This window comes from Pollachius pollachius (genome assembly GCF_949987615.1).
Source record: "Pollachius pollachius genome assembly, chromosome: 17".
Classification (NCBI taxonomy): domain Eukaryota; kingdom Metazoa; phylum Chordata; class Actinopteri; order Gadiformes; family Gadidae; genus Pollachius; species Pollachius pollachius.
Genome location: NC_136950.1, coordinates 14,789,128 through 14,809,127, shown reverse-complemented (window position 1 = coordinate 14,809,127; position 20,000 = coordinate 14,789,128). Strand labels below are relative to the sequence as shown.

The 20,000-nt window shown below is 45.2% G+C and overlaps 1 protein-coding gene across 1 annotated transcript in view; it reads right to left on the bottom strand.

Annotated features, from left to right (window-relative positions):
• The window catches only part of cntnap2a (contactin associated protein 2a), a gene marked incomplete at its 5' end in the record, with an annotated part of 191,362 nt that overhangs the window by 156,634 nt on the left and 14,728 nt on the right, over positions 1 to 20,000 (bottom strand). Inside the window, one exon of the mRNA XM_079754630.1 lies at positions 16,316 to 16,509. Within this exon, the coding sequence (XP_079610756.1) occupies positions 16,316 to 16,509 (194 nt within the window). The remainder of the gene's footprint in view (positions 1 to 16,315; positions 16,510 to 20,000) is intronic.

Genomic DNA, 20,000 nt, shown 5'->3' with positions numbered 1-20,000 from the left:
ATACAAGGGGTCTAAGTCCTCTCCTCTCCTCTCTCTATTCCTCTCCTGTACCGAAGGATGTAATCAACCAACGGCTCGACACTTGAAACTGCCCCCAGCTAAAACATGCTTTATTTAAACTTTCCAACAGCCTATAAGGTAGATAAAATAGTGAGACAAACACACAAACAAACACACACACACACACACACACACACACACACACAAACACACACAAAATAGCTTGCTGCCACAGACTGTTGAGGAAATCCATTAGCGTGCGAGCAGGTAAGTAGGTAACCGAGAGCAAACCAGTGGACGGCCATATGCTGGCCCCGATAAGGGCCAGCTCCGGCAGAGCAGCGGAGGGAGAAAGAGAGAAACAGAGAGAGGGAGAGAGAGTCAGAGTGAGAGAGAGAGAGCAAGAGAGAGAGAGAGTCAGAGAGAGAGAGAGAGGGACCCAGGCAATGAAAGAGAGAAAGAGATGAGAGAAAGTTAGATGAGAGAGAGAGAGGAAGCAGAAGAGTTGAAAGGGGAGGGGAGACCTGAGAGTTCTGGCAGGGAGCTCTTGAGCAACCAGAGTATGTTCCTCTCAGGATATTCTATCTGCAGAGGAGAAGATGGTCATGAGTTCAATCTGAAGCTCACTGTTGTTGTGATGAGAGAAGGAGAGGAAGAGAGAGAGAGAGAGAGAGAGAGACAGACAGGGAGACAGAGAGACAGCGAGAGAGAAGAACCACAGTACACACAGTTTTATTCATTGTTTTTTTTCATGTGACATTTTTTAAAATATTTACTCAATGCATTTATTTAATGTGGCCCACTGCACACCTTTACACTCTGCAGTGTCTTTACAAGGGCTCCCTCGAGAAGACAAACACACACAAGTCAAATGTCTTGGTGCCGCTTGGTTACTGTCGCGCTACTGATTTCTATCGGGTAATAATTCCCACTTTAAGTGGTCGTGGGTTAATCGTCTTGTTCATGGACCACGCGGCAATGATTTATTGGAAAGGGATAACATACCGCTCGCAAACTTGGTTGCAGGTTTTCCCTAAAACAGGTGAGCTACAGGTTTATCAACAGGCTCAATCCAGCTTTTCTATTTCAATAGCCACTTCTATTCCCCGTTCACCCACTTTGCCTCGAAAGACTGGGTCCAGAATGGCCGCACTATTGCCTTGGTTACGCAGGAAGCATAGATTATGTCAATGTGTAGCTTTCTAGGCAAACAGAGAACCCCTTGACATTTTTCTATGAAGTGAATCAGTCTCAGGCCATTTATACCAGCAGAGTCACATTATAGTAAGAAGTAACTCGAGACCTTTTATTCCATTCGACCGTCAGTAATTCAACAAAGGGAAATGTATGTGATTAGCACAATGCAAAAATCCCCCCCAGTGCTTCCTATTGCATATTATTGCGCAAGAATGAGGGAAAGGGTGAGATGGTTAGCGAGGTAGGGGGGGAGGGGGGGGTTAACTCACTTGCTAGTATCAAGTACCGGCAGCAACAAATTCATTGGCTAAATCAAAGACAGCAGCATGCACGTACACACAGACACGCACACCCACGGCAGAACATTTCCTCTTCTCTCTTTGTCCGTCAAGCAACGTCCTCTACCTGTCCGCGTCAAAGCACAAAGGAAACAGAGAGGGAGGACGAGAAGGAAACGTGGACCCCCCCCCCCCCCCCCTTGAGAAGAGCCCTATCCATCCCCCGCCCCACACCCCTTTTCCTCCCTACTCTTGTCGCCACCAGCCACCTCTATTCTTTCGACAAAAAAAAGATTGTTAATTCTTCTTCGTCTGGTCCTTCCTGCTCCATTGTGTCCGTAGAACGCCTTTCTCCCGCACTTATCTCGGTTCAGCTCACTGAACACAGCGGCTCAATTTTTATGAATTTTCGCAGGGAAGTGTCACCGTGCAGGAAGAACGAGGACGAGGGATTGGAGGAGGAGGTGTGTGTGTGTGTGTGTGTGTGTGTGTGTGTGTGTGTGTGTGTGTGTGTGTGTGTGTGTGTGTGTGTGTAGGTGTGTGGGGTTGGGCTGGGAGGCGGAAAAGGGGAGGGCAGGAGGCTAGAGAGGATGATGATGATGATGATGATGATGATGATGATGATGATGTTGTTGACGAGGAGGAGTAGAACGGTGGATTGCCGAGCGGCTCGGAAAGTGGTCGGAGCGCTGGGCCGTTAAATTTCCTTCTCCCCGCAAAGCCGGTACATTAACCGACCACCGAGTCAGTAATTGTATGTGTGCGTGTCTGTCAGTGTGCGAGTGAGAAATGTTTAGCAACTTAAGAGCTTAGCTATGTTGAAGTGTTTGGTTAATCAAAACATTGCGAGGCAATTTGTGCCAGCGATGGGACACGAGTTGGCAAAAGCGATATAAGAACTTATTTAAGTGTGCTGGCTCTTCTTGAGAGAAAAGGTACAGAAGGAGAGATACAGAGTTATGCACACCCAATTATTAAGTCTTACAAAGTCTTAAAACTAATCACACTATACATATATATATATATACACACATCTATATAGATATATAGATATAGATGTATAATGAATGACTTTGGGATGGTCAAATTAACTTCATTTTGAAAAGTCATTTTGCAGATTTTTAAACATGTTACAAAACTAGTGCTCCGTCCTCCAATCTGTAACCTTGACAACGTGCTGCTCCGCCTTGGATAGTGTATCTCTATTGAGTTTGTGTGTGTGTGTGGGGGGGGGGACTGAATTCCAAAAGAGCCAGCCTTGCCAGAGGTCAGACAGAAAATAAAGCAGAGGTTGCTGGCAGCAGTCAGGATGGAGATGGAGGGACTGGTGGTGGTGGCACCGCTGGCCTACAGTCAGAGGAGCTCAGGGCTCTGTGGAGCCACTGTCATTCAAAGACAACAAGCCAATCACTCCATCACAGCTGCACAGCACACACTGGCTAGGGCCTCATACGCATGCACGCACATAGGGACACACACACACACAGTTTTGTTGCATGCCATTTCTGCCAGAAGTTTTACGCATAAGTTTACATACATGTTTAGTACACACAGAAAATAACATAGTAGAATGAAGATTTAAATGTGGCAAACTCTGCTAACATGACACACACGCCCACCCCCACCACACACACACACACACACACACACACACGCACACACACGCACACAAACATTCCCCCCACCCACATACAAACATCCTCTTTTCTTCGAAGCTATTCATTGAATTGCCAGGATGCTCATGTCGGGTGTTACTCCTGTGCGCATGGTTGCGTGTGTTTTTTGCGTGTGACTGTGCACACTGTGCAATGCAAGGATGTGTGGCTTGCCCATCTGTTTCCGCAGGAATTCTTTGTATGGTCTTGTGTGCATGCGTATTTGTGTGCGTGTAAGTGTGTGTGTCTATGTGCGTGTGTGTGTGGTTTGACAGCAACAGACAGGCCTTTCAAGAGCACAGATCTCCAGATACCAAAGGCACTAAGCAACAAGCAGAAAGCTATTTTCTGGGGTTTTCTTGAAGATCTTTTGTCAGTTCTGGCTAGAGTCAAAGCTATTGTGTTTATTCTTCTTCGTGTGTGTGTGTCTGTGTCTGTGTGTGTGTGTGTGTGTGTGTGTGTGTGTGTGTGTGTGTGTGTGTGTGTGTGTGTGTGTGTGTGTGTAAGGGTGATTGTGTGTCTATGTCAGTGATTTTGTGGTTGAATGAGTGTATGCGTGTGTACGTGTGTCTGGGTCAGCGATGTTGTGGTTGAATGTGTGTGTGTGTGTGTGTGTGTGTGCGTGTGTGTGTAAGGGTGTTCGTGTGTCTGTGTCAGTGATGTTGTGGTTGAATGAGTGTGTGTCTGTGTGTGTGTATAGGTCAATGTCAGTGATGTGCTGGTTTAATGAATTAATCTGTGTGTGTGTGTGTGTGTGTGTGTGTGTGTGTGTGTGTGTGTGTGTGTGTGTGTGTGTGTGTGTCTCTTTGTGTGAATGGTAACGTGTTTGTGAGTATTTGGCATGTGTGCATGTGCGCTTGTCTTTTTTTTTTCTGGGGGTTTTCATGGTAGCGAGGGAAATCAATCTGGCCCGGTCTGCTTCTTTGTTTTGGGCACACCAAGTGTGCCCAAGAATACATAGAGAGACAAAGGAGGGATTTGTGTTTTTCTATGGACCCTGTAGATGACTGTTGCCGTGCATGCATGTCATTCCAGTCTGTATTCCTCCTTGTTTAGCATGAGAGAAACCAGCTTTCGAGGTGGTTGCAATATTATCGAGTATAGATTTCTTGAATTTGACTTCTGAGGAATTTCCCCTGTGCTCCATCGAAATTTAAAGTAAGACAGCCTAACACTTTGACATCATTTCAAAACGTCTAACGGTGATGTACAACCCCCCACAGGGCCTATTTTCTGATATGTGTAATATTGTACTCTATAACACTGGTCTTCTCAATGCCGTGGAACGCTCCGTTCACTTGCATGGGCTCTTCACAACTTCCGGCAGTGAATTATATTTGATAATTCACCGTTGCTAAGTATAATTGACCGCTTTCAAGGAAAACAAAGGACTTTTTGCCTCTAATGACATCTTTGGTATCACTCCGGAAGTAGCCCGGTAACTTCGTTACCGTCAACCCCAGCGTCTTCAGTTTGCTAAGCAACGTCAACGTCTTTGGCGGACTATTTCTCTGCTGATCAATACTACGAATGCTGGTAACAAATAAATTGTAAAAAGACACACCATGTGAAGTTATTTTTTCATTTTGGCAAGTAGCCGTGAAATAAGCGGGATAATTTATACAACGTCGCCAGTCATTATCAAAAATAAGCCCCTTCAGGGCGAAGCAAGACACCTCCGCTGCGCGTCGATGTCCTGTTCGCCCTGTCTGGGCTTATTTTCCCGATAATGACCGGCGTTCTATACATTATCCCTTACTTATTATGACTTGCAATTTATCACTGGCTGTCGCGTCAGGCGAACACACATTCTGGCACAGGCTATTTCCCTATGTTACCCAGAATTACTTTCTCTACCTCCTCTCAACATCAGGAGGCGTCATTCTGTCAATTGGACGTTGATATATTTAATAAATAAATCAAATGTATTAAAAGGCTATGTATAACAGGCTTATTATATTTGAGAAAGGTACAAATATACAGTATATTTCTATTTCTATAGTTTTTCAGTGCTCGATTTCGATTTTTTTTTATTCCCTTTCTGGGAAGATTATTAACGCATATTTAGATAAAAAAGATTTTACTAAGCAAAGACGAAAAAAAACATTATTTCATGGTGTTTCACCTTTAGCTGATATTCATAAGAGAGAGCGAAACAATGCTGGGCTAGTGTTTTTACTTCAACACCAAAACGTGTGTCACTTCTTGCTTCTTCACGTCCCTTGCGATGAATGACATTCCCCGTGACTGCCCCCCCAAGTGTGAGAGATACACTTTTGTCAAGGAGCGACAGAAATAAAGATATGGCGGTTGGAGTTAGGGGTGAGAGGGAGGCAGAAAGAGAATCGGTTTTAAGTGTTCACCACTTAGGCTGACGACATTTGGCACCCTCTCTCTTCCTTAAACTCACTAGGATCGCTGCTGAAGGGGAGAAATCAGTATCCCCTACTAGAAACACACACATGCACGCACACACACACAAACACACATGGCTGCCCAATCGACAAGGCACCTGATCAAGGGTGAACACAACACAACACGCAGCTCCCCATGTAGCTGTAAATGTGTAATTTGTTTATTTGGGGCTTGTTACGCTCCTTAAGTCATTAAGACTTACAGGATTGTGTGCGTCAAGCCTTTTTACCCCATGTTTGTTCACAGGCCAACACAGCACACGAGCAAGCAACGACCACGAGCCTGAACAGAGCGACACAAAGCTTGTCGTGTGAACGGAGCCGGCCAAAAAGGCTTCCCAGTTTGAGAGGCGCTTTAATCTGCAAAGTCACACCTAAGATGGCACCCCTCTGACCTTTTTATTGCCTGGTCATAGAGGTAATAGAGTTTTTTTGTGTGTCCGACTGAAAGGCGGCCAAGTGATGTGTCATTAATGGGGACCATTCATCCAGAGTTGCCATCCGGACTGATTTTCTTGACTTTTCCACCGGTTATCTGAATAGAATTAATGTAACTTGGTTCCTGGAAAACCCTAACGTCCGGTCATCAGAGGATTTGGGTGGGCGTGTTCGTTCCAGCAAAATGTCTGTTGAATATCCTGTCAAGTCCAATTTTACCCAATGAAATATTTTCTAGCATAGAATCTATCATTCCAAACTCCCCCAGAAAGGAGTAGGGTGTTTTGTTTAAATATGTTTTTGCACTGATATGGTAATGTACAGAAGTAATATCTCTATTCGAATATATTCATTATGTATACGGGTTCATTGACTGACAACCAGGATTTTTACAGGTATAAGTCAACTTTGATATAATTGGTAATGACACACATACAACCTATTAGGGCCCTGTTAGGTTCATTCTGAACAACAAAAGCTAAGATAGCTGAGATAGCTTAGCAGATCTTTGTACGTGTTTGCTTGGTGCAAAGGAGCAACACTTGACCGTAATCCTAACGTAATGTGTATGCCTCATAAAAAAACACCATCCAACTTTTGATTACATTTCATTCATTCCATGTCTCATAGATTGTTCAAATCAGCAAATAGATTTGACTTGTTTCTTTTGTCTTCCAAGAATTTTGAATCTTTTCCTTTTCTTGGAAACCTGTAGACAATCCGAAGGTCATTTCAGAGAAAATTCCGGGTACTTCAGCCGTCTTCCCTCTCTGCTGAGATCTCACGCACTATCAAACACTAGAAGGAAATTTAACAGCAGTGTCATTAAAATTCCACGGTAGCCATTTTTGCTGTGCCACAAAACACTTTCTCTTTCTAGCGGGAGCTGGGAAAGTGGCCTGTATATTTAAATTCCGTGTCCTTCTTTCTCATTATTCCTATCAGTGACTTTCAATTTCCATGCCCCTCTTATCTGTAATGGAGTCAGCTGACATTAACAAACAACCACGTTGGAGTGTTTTCAAGTCACACCGCACCCCTGCACAGATTTGAAGGTAAAATTGTGAATTTAGATCAATTTACAAGCAACGAAGAGAAGTGTAAAAAAATCTAAGTGAAAACTGAAGGTACATCTATGATCACTAGGGATCAGGGCGATATTGGAATATAATGAAATGCATTTTCTAACCGAATTGGGGAAGCTCAGCCAGGGAACATTATTCTAGGTGTTGGAGGTAAGAGTTCTTTCCTTAACCATTTTGGGATTTGGGAGTTCGACAAAGGCAAGCGTGTCTTGAGAGAGAATATAATATAATATGATCAAATGTTCATTCCCATGGAAGTAAATAAGTAACATATACTCACTGTATCCAAGCATTATAAAATGAATGCCTGCATTTCTTGTGCTAATTTAAAGATAGTCAGAACGAATCCCAATGAAGCATCTTTCATTTTGATATATACATGGCATATATAAGCAGTCTTTATTTTCACTTTCATAATCAAATATCCCGGGCTTCACATTCTAGAACACATATGGGGTCTTCTCTGGATGGTATCTTTCTAAAGTTGGTGGCTCATGCACAGCCCTACATTATTTACCTTTCTTCAGGGGTCAAAGAACATGATTGGCTATACCAACATTTCATCACCGCAGAGGAAGCTAACAATGGGGATCTGTAGCTTGTTTCAAACAGTGAGAGAGCGAGAGAGAGAGAGAGAGAGAGAGAGAGAGAGAGAGAGAGAGAGAGAGAGAGAGAGCATGAGAGAGGGGGGAGAGGACTTAGAGCGATATGTAAAGCCAGTATTCCTCAACAGGGAAATGTCAACGGTGTTAATGTGAACACACGCATAGATCACTGCAGGTAAAGGAAAAGAAAATAAGAAATGTAAAGCTATCTTTGCTCTGCTTTGATTAATGCGCAGTAGATAAAAGCGGTGAGCGCAGTGTGCACGTAACCTCACAGGTCAGAAGGACAATGGGAGCACAGCTCTGTCACATATGCACACACGTGTTCAGAAATGTCAACCTCAGAGGGAAATGAAATGGAATTGAAAGAGAGAGAGAGAGAGAGAGAGAGAGAGAGAGAAAGAGAGAGAGAGAGAGAGAGAGAGAGAGAGAGAGAGAGAGAGAGAGAGAATTTGCATTTCTTAACAAAGAGGACGGCACAACAGTCCCTCCCACATTTATTGAAAGCGAATATCCAACTTTCCCAACCCAACCATGTCTCCGGGATTCAATGGAGCCGGGGCCTGCTCCACGAGCAGAAGCCCATTTGATCTGGAACAACCAGTCTGGGGAAGCGTCAAGGCTTTGCGCATGAATCCCCACTGTAAATAGCTGGCAGGCATTTTGCTGTACTCTTTTCTCTCTTTGACGGCAGTGTCCTTGACGTAGCTTTTGGATCAGTCACAGTGGATGGGGGGGGGGACTCAACACAATATTGGCGTGCGCTACCGGCGGTGGCCACAGGGCACTCTTTTGAGGAACGGAACGAAGAAAAGAGCACAGATAAGAAGGGGAGAGAGCGCAGACACACATCACAGAGCATGGAGGAGAGGCATTAGCTTAGCATTCAGGCTGTGTCAAAATGGTATTAGCGGTGGCTTTGCACCACTTGTCTCCATGTATAAATATGCAGAAGAAAGCGGTCACGGGTGGAGACGGGGAATGAGTTAAGCCGCGGAGGGATTAAGCAGGAGGAATATGTGAACCAGAAGAAGATCCCTTCTCTCTGATTTGACTGGGGAGTTGGTTCGGGTGGGGTTGTATGTTTTTGCTGGTGGCGGAAGACACGCAAAGATGTGATGACACACATTAACAACATTGTTGTCTGATGTTATTTGATTTTGACTGTTGTTTTTGAATGTTGTGCTGTTATACCGTCCCTGGCTGAGATGGTTGACGAGGGGATGAGCATGTTTTATGATTTTTGTTAAGGAAAAACATTACTGTAAGGATTGCATTCAGCAGACACCCACACTACTTTTGGCCATCCTTGGCTCTGCTCCCTATGCAGACAAAATGCAAACAAACAATAACATCAGCCATTTTCACTGTAGGCGTTGACCCAAAGGTGGCGCTATCACGGCGTACTGCATACCACCTGTCCATTTCTTTGTTTTGTTCTTCTGTAGTATTTCTGGTTTGGAGAATTGTATTTAAATGAGTCATTTTTGACTAGTGTAAAAACAGACTAGCACAGACAAAGCGACAAACAACGAAACACTACACCGAAGGACAAAACATTACTGCCTTCGAGGGAATTGGGAATTGAACAGGCACTGAAAGAAAGAATATTTTTATAATGCAGGGAAATATAGATGGGAAAAATTGCTGACGTTTGATAGGCTGCCTCATCATATACTCTCCTTATGTTCACTGCCTGTGAACTAACTGACCGTGAAATGCTGCAAGTAAATATGCCCAAGAGATTACTTAAAGTAGCAATCTATCGACAAAATAAAAGTCCACTTTTCCTGCCTTTGAATCTCTCTCCATCTCTCCATCTCTCCATCTCCCCATCTCTCTCCCCCCTATTTCTTTTCTCTCTTTCTCTCCCTTGGACGGCCATTCAGATTTAGATGCCTCTTGGGACTTACTGTTCATATGTTAATTAATTGTTGATTAAGTCATACGTACCCATTAGACACCCACAGAAAGATACAGTCATACACACATGCACGCCCACACACACATTACTGACCCTCGAACAGTTACACAGTTACAAATACTCACACACACAAAACAGCCTACGCATCCACAGACAGATACAAACAAACACACCTACACACCTAGTCACATTATTGCCCCTCAGACAGTTACACATACATTCTCACAAACAAGAGCATACACTCCCCCCCCCCCCCCCCCCCCCCCCCCCCAAACACACACACACACACACACACACACACACACACACACAGGGCAGCTGTCCCTGTGAGTGACAGTGTGGCCCACATTCCCTTCCTGATCTTTATTTCTGTGTCCCATCGTTCACTCACTGTAATACTCTGGCATGCTCCACAGGCTCGGAGCTCTGTTCACATGACGCTGTGTCTGTGTCAACGGGCATCGTGATCACATCTCTCACACACACACACACACACTTAAATTACACACACAAACATACACAAACACACTAACAGATACACATACACACACACACTTTCTCTCTAGTCCTTGTAACCTATACCAAGCTGAGCCAGTCTAGTCCTGACAGCAGTTCCATGAGGGTCACTCTGGAGAGTGTGTGTGTGTGTGTGTGTGTGTGTGTGTGTGTGTGTGTGTGTGTGTTCCCTGCTTTTTTTCTCTTTTTCCTTCATACACCTCTGATAACAAAATCCCAGGAATTGCCAGTCTGTGGAGCCATACATCCTGATATTTACTAGATTCCTAATAAATAAGTTATGCTCACTGCTTCATGAATAACTCATAAAACCAACACTGCCACATTGATAATATATCAATGGACGTTATTTACATGGAAATGCGAGGGTCATGCGTCAAGTTACATTCAGTTCAAAGAAAAGAGGCGGAAATCACAAATAAGTCATGAGTCCAATTAATAAAAAAAAAAAAAACGTTTTGCGTCAATGAAATTTCCGAAGCCTTCTCTGTATTCGCCCCAAACACAGACCAACCAAACTAGTCAACCAACGTCCTCTCCTGCTAACATGCACTCAGGCTGGGATAATTCCACGCTTACCTGAAAGAACTGTAAGCACTGAGCTTCCAAATGACTCCAAAAAGTCATTCCCTAACACAACTAATGCACACACACGCACACACACGTACGAGCACACAAGTTTGCACACCCACACATAAACACAAACATACTGACAACTACGTGTCCGGACACACACACACGCACGCACACACACAAGTACCCACAAACAAACACACATGCGTACATACACACACAAACACACATGCATATGCAGGTGCGCAATCACACACCCACACACATGTAATTACAAACCAAAATATATTTAATTATTTCCAAATTCTTATGGTTCCCTGCCGTTCTCTTGACAAAACAACACAACAGAGTGCGGGGAAATCGTTCTCAAATTGCATAGAGTCTGGACCGCCTGATACCGCTGGCTGATTGGCTGGGGATTTACCCCACCTGTTTTCTCAGCTCTAAACCAGACTAATTAAATAGACAGCCAGCTCTAGAGGGCTAAACTACTGAGAAAGAAGAAAAATATGTAAATAAACATCCTAATAACTCGCATATACAAAGAGCGGAATGAAGGAATGTTTTTTTTTTTGTTACAGTGTTCTGGTGTGTTCTGGTGTGTTCTGGTGTGTTCTGGTGTGTGTGCGTGTGTGTGTGTGTGTGTCTGTGTGTGTCTTTTAGAGAGAAAGAGAGGGAGAGATAGAGAAGGGAGTGAGAGATAGAGACAGAGAGAGAGAGAGAGAGAGAGAGAGAGAGAGAGGGAGCGAGAGAGAGAGGCAGAAAGAGAGAGAGAGAGAGAGAGAGAGAGAGAGAGACGGAGGGAGGCAGAGAGAGAGAGAGAGAGAGAGAGAGAGAGAGAGAGAGAGAGAGAGAGAGAGAGAGAGCGAAGACAGACTAGCGGTGCATAACGCCAGGTGCATGATTTATCCATGCACGCTCCGCAGGCTGTAGAACTAAATTAGTCCTCACCATCGAGACGCGCGCGCTTCACCATTCATTTACCTGACGAAGCCACATTCCAGCAGCCCCGCACTCCTGGGGTGCACACGCACACACATACACACACACACACGCACACAAACCACGATACCACAATACACACACGGGCGTGCACACAACCACACACACACAAGGACATTTGAATACACACAAACACTCACACGGGCACATACACGACCCCGCACACATATGGCCACATCCACACACGCGCACACACTCACCCAACACCACTACCCACACACACACACACACACACTGCTAGTCGACAACCACTCATCCATGCCCTGGTGAATGTGCAAATGCACCTGTGAGCGCCCACAAACACCTGTTTCAGCATCATTAGCTTCAATTTGTACAGTGGCTCGCAACACCGGGACTCAAATCAAACTCATATCAATTCTGTACTGGGGGGGAAGAGAGGGTCCACGTCCCAGAGGAATGGCCCCTCTTTCTGACCCGCTGACCCCCTTCTGATGAGGACGAACCCAGAGGGAAAGCGCCGGCGTTGTCGGACACTAAAATAGCGGAGGAGCCACATGTAGAACAGTGCTGAAACCGGACACTTCCCTCAGCTAGGTCACGTCCCGTTAATCAGTGCACCTGCAGAAGCTCTCGGCCATAGAGCCGGTGCGTGCGTGAGTGCGTGCGTGCGTGCGTGCGTGAGTGCGTGCGTGCGTGCGGGTGTCTGTGTGTATGGGGTGTGTGTGTGTGCGTGTGTGTATTTGTGTTTGTGTGTGTCAACGAGAGTAGTCTTAAACAAGCACCATAGATCAGATCATATCTGCTCCGTTCGGGTGGGAACATTCCCTCCTTCCGTACTTTTATAACACAGTCGCCTGATCCAAAATACTAGTCTAGTCAAGGTCCCCCCTGTTCCACAGCACTAGTGTCTACTCGATGGTTTACTCGAAGAAGACAAAATAAAACTGACCCACGGTTTACATTGGGTAGGCATCAACACTCCTGTACCCATATGTATTCATAAGGTTTTGATTCAGCCTGTCCCATTAGCTCCCACATAAACTCACCCTCACTGTGTTTATGTACCAGAGAGACCCCTGTAATGTGTGTGATGTCCACCGGCCGTGGAGCCACGGAGGAGCTGGTGGCGGCGCAGGCTTGTATCCGTGAGTCATCGGGTCGGCGCGCCACTCGACCAATGCGTTGCGCGACATCTCAGAAACTCATTAGGTGTGCATTCACGTTCGCGAATGCTGTCCGGAGGGTCTGACAAGCCATCGAAGACGGCCATGCTCCATGAAAACCCCCAATCATACTCCAAGCCCTGATAGAACGGGCTGGGTCCCATACCCTGTATCTGTTATTATTAAGTCTTTTGCGTGGCACCTCCATTTGGCTCTTTTTATGTATTTTAATGATGTTCTTTCAACGTTTTTCCATGTTGCTTCTTCCGTTGTAAAGCACTAGGAAAGGCATTGGGTTTGAATGGCAGAACATAAACAAACTTGCCGAGCCTGGCAATCAGTCTCGCGGTGAAAGAGTTAAGTCCTGGTCTAAATGACAGCTGGTCATTGGTGCAGAGCGATTACCATCTCCATGGATACCGGTAGATCAGGTCAGTCAGATGGTGTCTCTTTTATTCTCTCCCCAGGGTTCACATGGTGGAACTCATCTTGTGGGGAGATGGGGGGTGGGGGGGCAGGCATGATTGAAGGGGCTGAAAAAGGGATTGATAGAGGAGCTGCGTGTGTGTGTGTGTGTGTGTGTGTGTGTGTGTGTGTGTGTGTGTGTGTGTGTGTGTGTGTGCATGCACTTGTGCATATGTGGTTGTGTGGTTGTGTTGTAGTGTGTGGTTGTGTGTGCGTGTTTGTGTCTGTGTGCGTGTTTGTGTGTGTGGTTGTGTATGTGTGTGTGTGTGTGTTTGTGTGTGCTTGTGTGGTCGTGCATGTGTGTGCAAGTGTTTGCCCTCGTGTGCGAGTTGTTGTGTGGTTTTGTGGTTGTGTGTGTATGCATGTATGTGCGAAAACAATCAGCCCCTGTGCCACTAGAAGCCACTTTTCCCTTTTGATCAATATAACGGGTTAGCTTTGATGTGATAATTACACTCACACATTCACACGGATGAAGGAAAAGACCAGAATTAATGCCTGCTGACACGCACACACACACACATGCGTGCACACCAGACATGCACACACAATCAATGCACATAGTTGCAAACGCACATATACACTCTCTCTCACACACACACACACACACACACACACAGACACACACACACACTTCACATTCATGCAATATGTGCATGCTTATGGTGCATGTGTGTGTGTGACTCAAACTTTTCCATTAGCATTTTTTCTGTGTGTATGTGTGTGTGTATGTGAGCGTGCACGTTTATTAATGCATTGCACTTGGATATTATAAATAAGCAATGCTCTCCTGCAGCTCTTAAACTCTGCGCTAATCCATTCAGAAGAAGAAGAACAAGCCTGTTATTTCTCCCAGGAGCAGAGAGAGAGGGAGAGAGGGTGAATGAGAGATGACAGAGAGAAGGTCTCACTGAGAGGATATACATTTTCTATGATAATTCTCCCGATCCTGTGGTAGGACCAGAGAGAGAGAGAGAGAGAGAGAGAGAGAGAGAGAGAGAGAGAGAGACGGAGCGAGAGCAGGCGAGAGTGTGAGAGAGAGAGAGAGAGAGAGAGAGAGAGAGAGAGAGAGAGAGAGAGAGAGAGAGAGAGAGAGAGAGAGAGAGAGAGAGATTCACCTTGTGGGGTATTTTGCCCCCTGTTGAATCGGGTGTTTATGGGCGCGACGCCCCATGTTAAAAATATTGGCGCCAGTATTCTGTTTACCTAAGCAATATTTGTTGGAGTTACACTGACACTGAATTATAATCGAATAAAGTGCCATACATCAGGGGAGTGTGCGCCCCCACCCCCTTGAGATTTATGTGTTTTGGAATATTTATACAAAGTATTAGAAGCCATGAATCAGGTCTAACGGCGGAGGCGAACCGCTGCTGAATAAATAAGAAGCCGCCACATAATTATTACGCCACACATAAAACAACAGTGTCATTTAATTTGGAGTGTAAAAGATCTGTGTTAGTTGCAGCTAATCGTTTGCGGTAGAAAAAAGGACGTGCACACACATGCACACACACACACACAAGTCGACACACACACAATGCTAATGATATGTATTGATGATATTCATAGAACACTCTCTTTCACACACACACACACACACACACACACACACACACACACACACACACACACACACACACACACACACACACACAAACAAACAAACACACGCACACAGCTGTGTAACCCTCCGACTGTTCTTTGCTCTACTTGTTGTTGTTTCTCTCACTCGAAAGAACTGCTTGAAGGTTACATTTCTTTTGACGAAAAACTTGGTGATTTGAATCTTTTTGAACTTGAATGATGAATGAGCGAATTAACACTGGATCAGTGTGGCTAGTTTAAAACAGGAGGCCTATCAGCATCCTGTATACCACGTAGCAACAGTGAAAGAGGCACAGATGATAACAGCCATTGGCTAATGAGTGTGTGTTGGTTCTATGCCCTCATTAAGTGCTTGCTAATGGTGATGGCGAGGACTTGCGTGTTGTAAAATAACAGGTATTGATACAGGTGATGCGGTGAGTTTCGCAAAACGTTGAAGAGCCGAAAGCAAACATGCTTCATCGACGTACATGCTTCATCGACGTATAAGAGAAGCCAACTAAATACATTTCAGTACAGTTCAGTGCTGTTTCTACAAAGAAGTGTTTTGTCAAACCTGAGGTGGCCATTTGTGAATTAATATGTCTACCAATATGTGTTTAGTCACTCTGGGTAGATGCCTCCCACATACGCAAAAGCTCCAAAATGCTCTACAAACTCCCAGCCACTCATACTTTAATGATTCAAAACAATATAATCATTAGCTGTTTAAAATGATAGTGTTTTAATTCTATTTTCTTTTTTATCATTTCACAGTAGCGTTTCTGTCTGGCTCATTTGGTATGGAAATGGCTCATTTATACCCACCCACAAAATACCTCAACAACAAACAACACATCTAGAAAATCAACCATGAGGCTCAGCTTAAAGTAAACAGTCTGGTACAGTCTGGTGATACAACTGACGTAATTAACAAGCAACATGGAGACAGAAACAAGCCTAATAAAAGACAGATACGCAAAATACACGCTAAACAACGCCAAAGCAGACAGTCTAGACCAATTTTAATCAAATAAAGTTCTTGGTCTCTTCTACTAATTTGTTACTCACACACACACACACCTTACACACAAACACTAATGAATACACACATACACACACACACTCTCATGAACACACACACACACACACGTACACACCCATGAATACACAAACACACACACACGCACACACACACACACACCTCTCACACACACACGCACACCTCTCACACACACGCACACACACACACACACACACCTCTCACACACACGCACACACACACACACACACACACACACACACCTCTCACACACACACGCACACCCACACACACACACACACCTCTCACACACACACACACACACACACACACACACACACACACACACACACACACACACACACACACACACACACACACACGCAGTAGGTAAGCGTTCCCGGACTCACCCAGATGTTGCCATCCTGGTGGTAGGGTTTCCAGTTCCTCCCTGTGTCGCTGTAGAGGAGCCGGTAGCGCGTCGTCCAGTCAGAGCTGCTGTAGCGGCCCTGCGTGGCGATGGCGCTCACCTGCTTCCTGGAGCCCAGGTCCACCTGCAGCCACTGGTAGTGGTCGCTGTCAAGGGGAGACCACCCGCCGGCCCCTGGAGCCACATGGGATAACACACAAGTAAAGAGTGAGAGCTAGGGTAAAGACGGCGCTCGCTGCAGTTCACTCCTGGCGTGATGAAGTGTTACGGCGGCTCGATAAAGACACCCCCCGCCCGGCCAGTAAAATGGAACAAGGAGGTAGTTAACATGGATGGCGGTCGTCGCCATACAAACGGGCTCTAGAGCGGGTGCTTTAGGGGTATTCTTTGGAATGTATGTAACGATCGAGTTTCGCTTTGAGTTTAAATAGATAGTCTGAGAGGAGTTTTATAAGTTTGTGTGTGTGTGTGTGTGTGTGTGTGTGTGTGTGTGTGTATGTGCGTGCGTGCGTGCATGCGTGCGTGCGTGCGTGGGCGCGTGTGGCCGTGTGCATGCGAACGGGGAGGTCAAGGCAGCCTCTGCCATCCAACGTCGCTAGCCTTCATAATGCTGACTGCTCTTAAAAGGTATAGATCGCCATCCGTCCTGCGTTAATATTCCATCTCTGAACGTCACCATCTGGCAGAACACGTCTCAGCTGCCAGTCTAAGCAAGGCTATGTTAAGACTTTGGCTTGGTACGCAACGCGCACCTTACTTACACTTCCATCTTCTAAAATACAGGTTACCCTTCGGTCAGCCTTGTATTAAATATGACCCACTGTCAAGAGTGAGGTCCGGTCCGTGCCTCTACAGCTACAGCATTAGCATGTGTGATATTTCACGGATACGCTGACATTTTAGCATGTTAGCTATATTTGATATATTCTATATATTTGTGACATTTGATCAAATGCTAGGAAGTCTATTGTTAGCCCTGTGCGTCATGTGAGCTCTGCTAGGCTTAGAATGACCCTGTGCATTCTTTATTGTTTCTTTTTTTGTCTAGTTGTCGAGATGTAGGCCCACTCACAACGGTTGTCATTGACATCTCTATTTTTTAGGACGCTTTAAAATAGAAAAAAAAGTATTCAATTATGCAAAAAGTAAAACCCACGCAGCAGACGTTGACATAGGCGTCAAGAAAACCGACGTATTTTTCGTGGGCATATCAAAACAGATATAATGTGAACACTTTCACAATATCTTTTGGCTTAATACGAAAGTAACATAGTGCTATCTCTGGTTCCCGTCAGCTTAGGTGAATAAAAAGGGTATTTCCTGCTGTCAAAACATTAGCTTGTTATCGCAAACAATTTAATCAAGTTGCAATATGGATGAAATAACAAGAGAGATACGTCAAAACAGCAACAACCGCATGCTCATCAGTAAGACACATTCAACCTTATCTCACTATGATGACCGCGATACGAACGATGGATATGAACATTCAAAAGCAGAAACATTGCTTGAATCCTCTCAGAAGTGGGCTTTAAACAGTGTCGACTCAAAGAACAGACGTCGGGCTGTTTTGGTGTTTGAAGTTCATGTTTTGTGTGGCATCGAGTGTGGCATTGTCATGAAATACGAGATTAATCAATTTGTGAAACTATCGGTTGTGACGCGACATCCCATCTTCAAATCCCATTAAGTTCAACGTAATAAACCACGGATGGGCAGTTTGAAATGGCCTTTCGGATTTAATAACCCTATAGAAGCATCTAGACATGCATCTGAATATCATGAGGAATCCCTCGTCCCGAGTCATGTCACGATGAATAATACATATTTCCTCATCGCCCCGCCATAAATAGCGCTCTTTCTTCCTCTCTTCGCTTGGGAGTCCTCCAACTCTTCCACGCTTCCATCCATGTTGATCCGCGTCTGGGTCTGCGATAGATTAATAATGAATACATGTTCATAATAATGAGAACACCGCCACATCTCCTCTGACCAGTGTTCCATGGATGGTGCCTTGGCCCCAAGATCAGTGCGGGGAGCCAGACGGACAAGACGTAGTCAGGGTGGTGCGTCGGTGGAGGAGGAGGGCGGATGGGATGCCAGGGCTTTGATACACATGATGAGACGATGAGATTAAAGAAAGAAGTGTGCATGACCCAGCCTTTGAACGGGCTACGATGTATGATGTGTATGATGTATGATGCACCCCAGGTCGAGCCATATGAAAGAACTTCGATGGGGTTGGTGGGGGGGGGGGGCGGATATATGCAACTGACGCATAGTATACTATGGCTGTTTCCCAATGTGAAGGAAGCATGCTCAACGGCTGCCTTTTAAAGGTCGCTACGTCATAGAACGCCGACATGCACATCCAATGTTGAGAACACCTGGAAATACGCGCCCTTTTCGCGTCCTTTATTTTTGAGAATTCCGAGATTTTTCAAGGATGCATCGATGAATCCTCAGCGAGCCAAAATATCCACAATCCTTTGTGTTCACATGCTGCGCAGAGTATTTAAAAAATGTTTATGGAAAGCGATACACATTGCTTTACACAGGTGAAGTTATTTGAACGTTTTCAGAAATATTTTGTGCTGTATTGCTTTTTATAGATTAACCATGTCAATGAAAAAAATTACGTTTTTGCAATGTAATGATAGTAGGTGGTTTTAAAACAAACTACTGTCGCCGATAACAATTTCAACAATTGAAATATTGAAATATTTAACACTGGAGCAATATTAAAAAGCGGAAGTGGAAGCGCTTCCACACTAGCGATGCCTGACTATCCCCCCCCCCTCCCCCCAGACACCCGTGGGTCTCTTGGATGTTTTTGTCCCTGTTCATTTTTCACTGTCTGCCTGTAACTACCTCAAATGACGGTTTAACATTTTGTCGCATGAAACAATCATTTTCAAATGAATCACACCTTTGGAGCTAAACTTTGGAACAGGTGGCTGCGTACCTATGACAGAAGAAAAGACCCAGAGGGAAGAAGCTGAGAGACAAACTGAGAGCGAGGAATCAAAGACGGCGGGGGGAAAAAAAGAACCCACTACCCCACCCTGGATCCACCTCTGCTGCCCACCCCCCCCCCCCCCCCAAACAACGATCCCATATCTTATCCAATTACAGAGCCATTACACTCCAGCCCCAACCCTGACAGATAACCTGGCCCCTATCACTGGAAATGTCAATACCTCAAAAACCAGATGCTGAAAAACTCACCCTCTGGGCTTGGATTTATGTGTGTGTAGCGTGTGCGTGTGTGTGTGTGCGTGTGTGTGTTAGAGAGGGTGTGAGTGATGGGGACAGGGGGGCCCGACTCTATCTGTAGGACAGACACTGGTTTGATGGAGATAAGTAAACAGGCTGAGGAATAAACGAAAAAGGATGAAGGAATAAATAAATAGAAAATAAGTAGAAACCCAAGGAGAGAACAGCCAGAAGTATGGACCCTCTGTCAAAGGGCCCACCTGCTAAGGTTTGGGGGGCCCTCTGTGTGTGTGTGAGTATTGTGTGTAGTTTTTGTATCTGTATGTGTCATGCACCTATGGTTGTGGAAGTGGCTGCTGTATCCCTGTGGTTGTGCGTGTGTGTGTGTGTGTGTGTGTGTGTGTGTGTGTGTGTGTGTGTGTGTGTGTGTGTGTGTGTGTGTGTGTGTG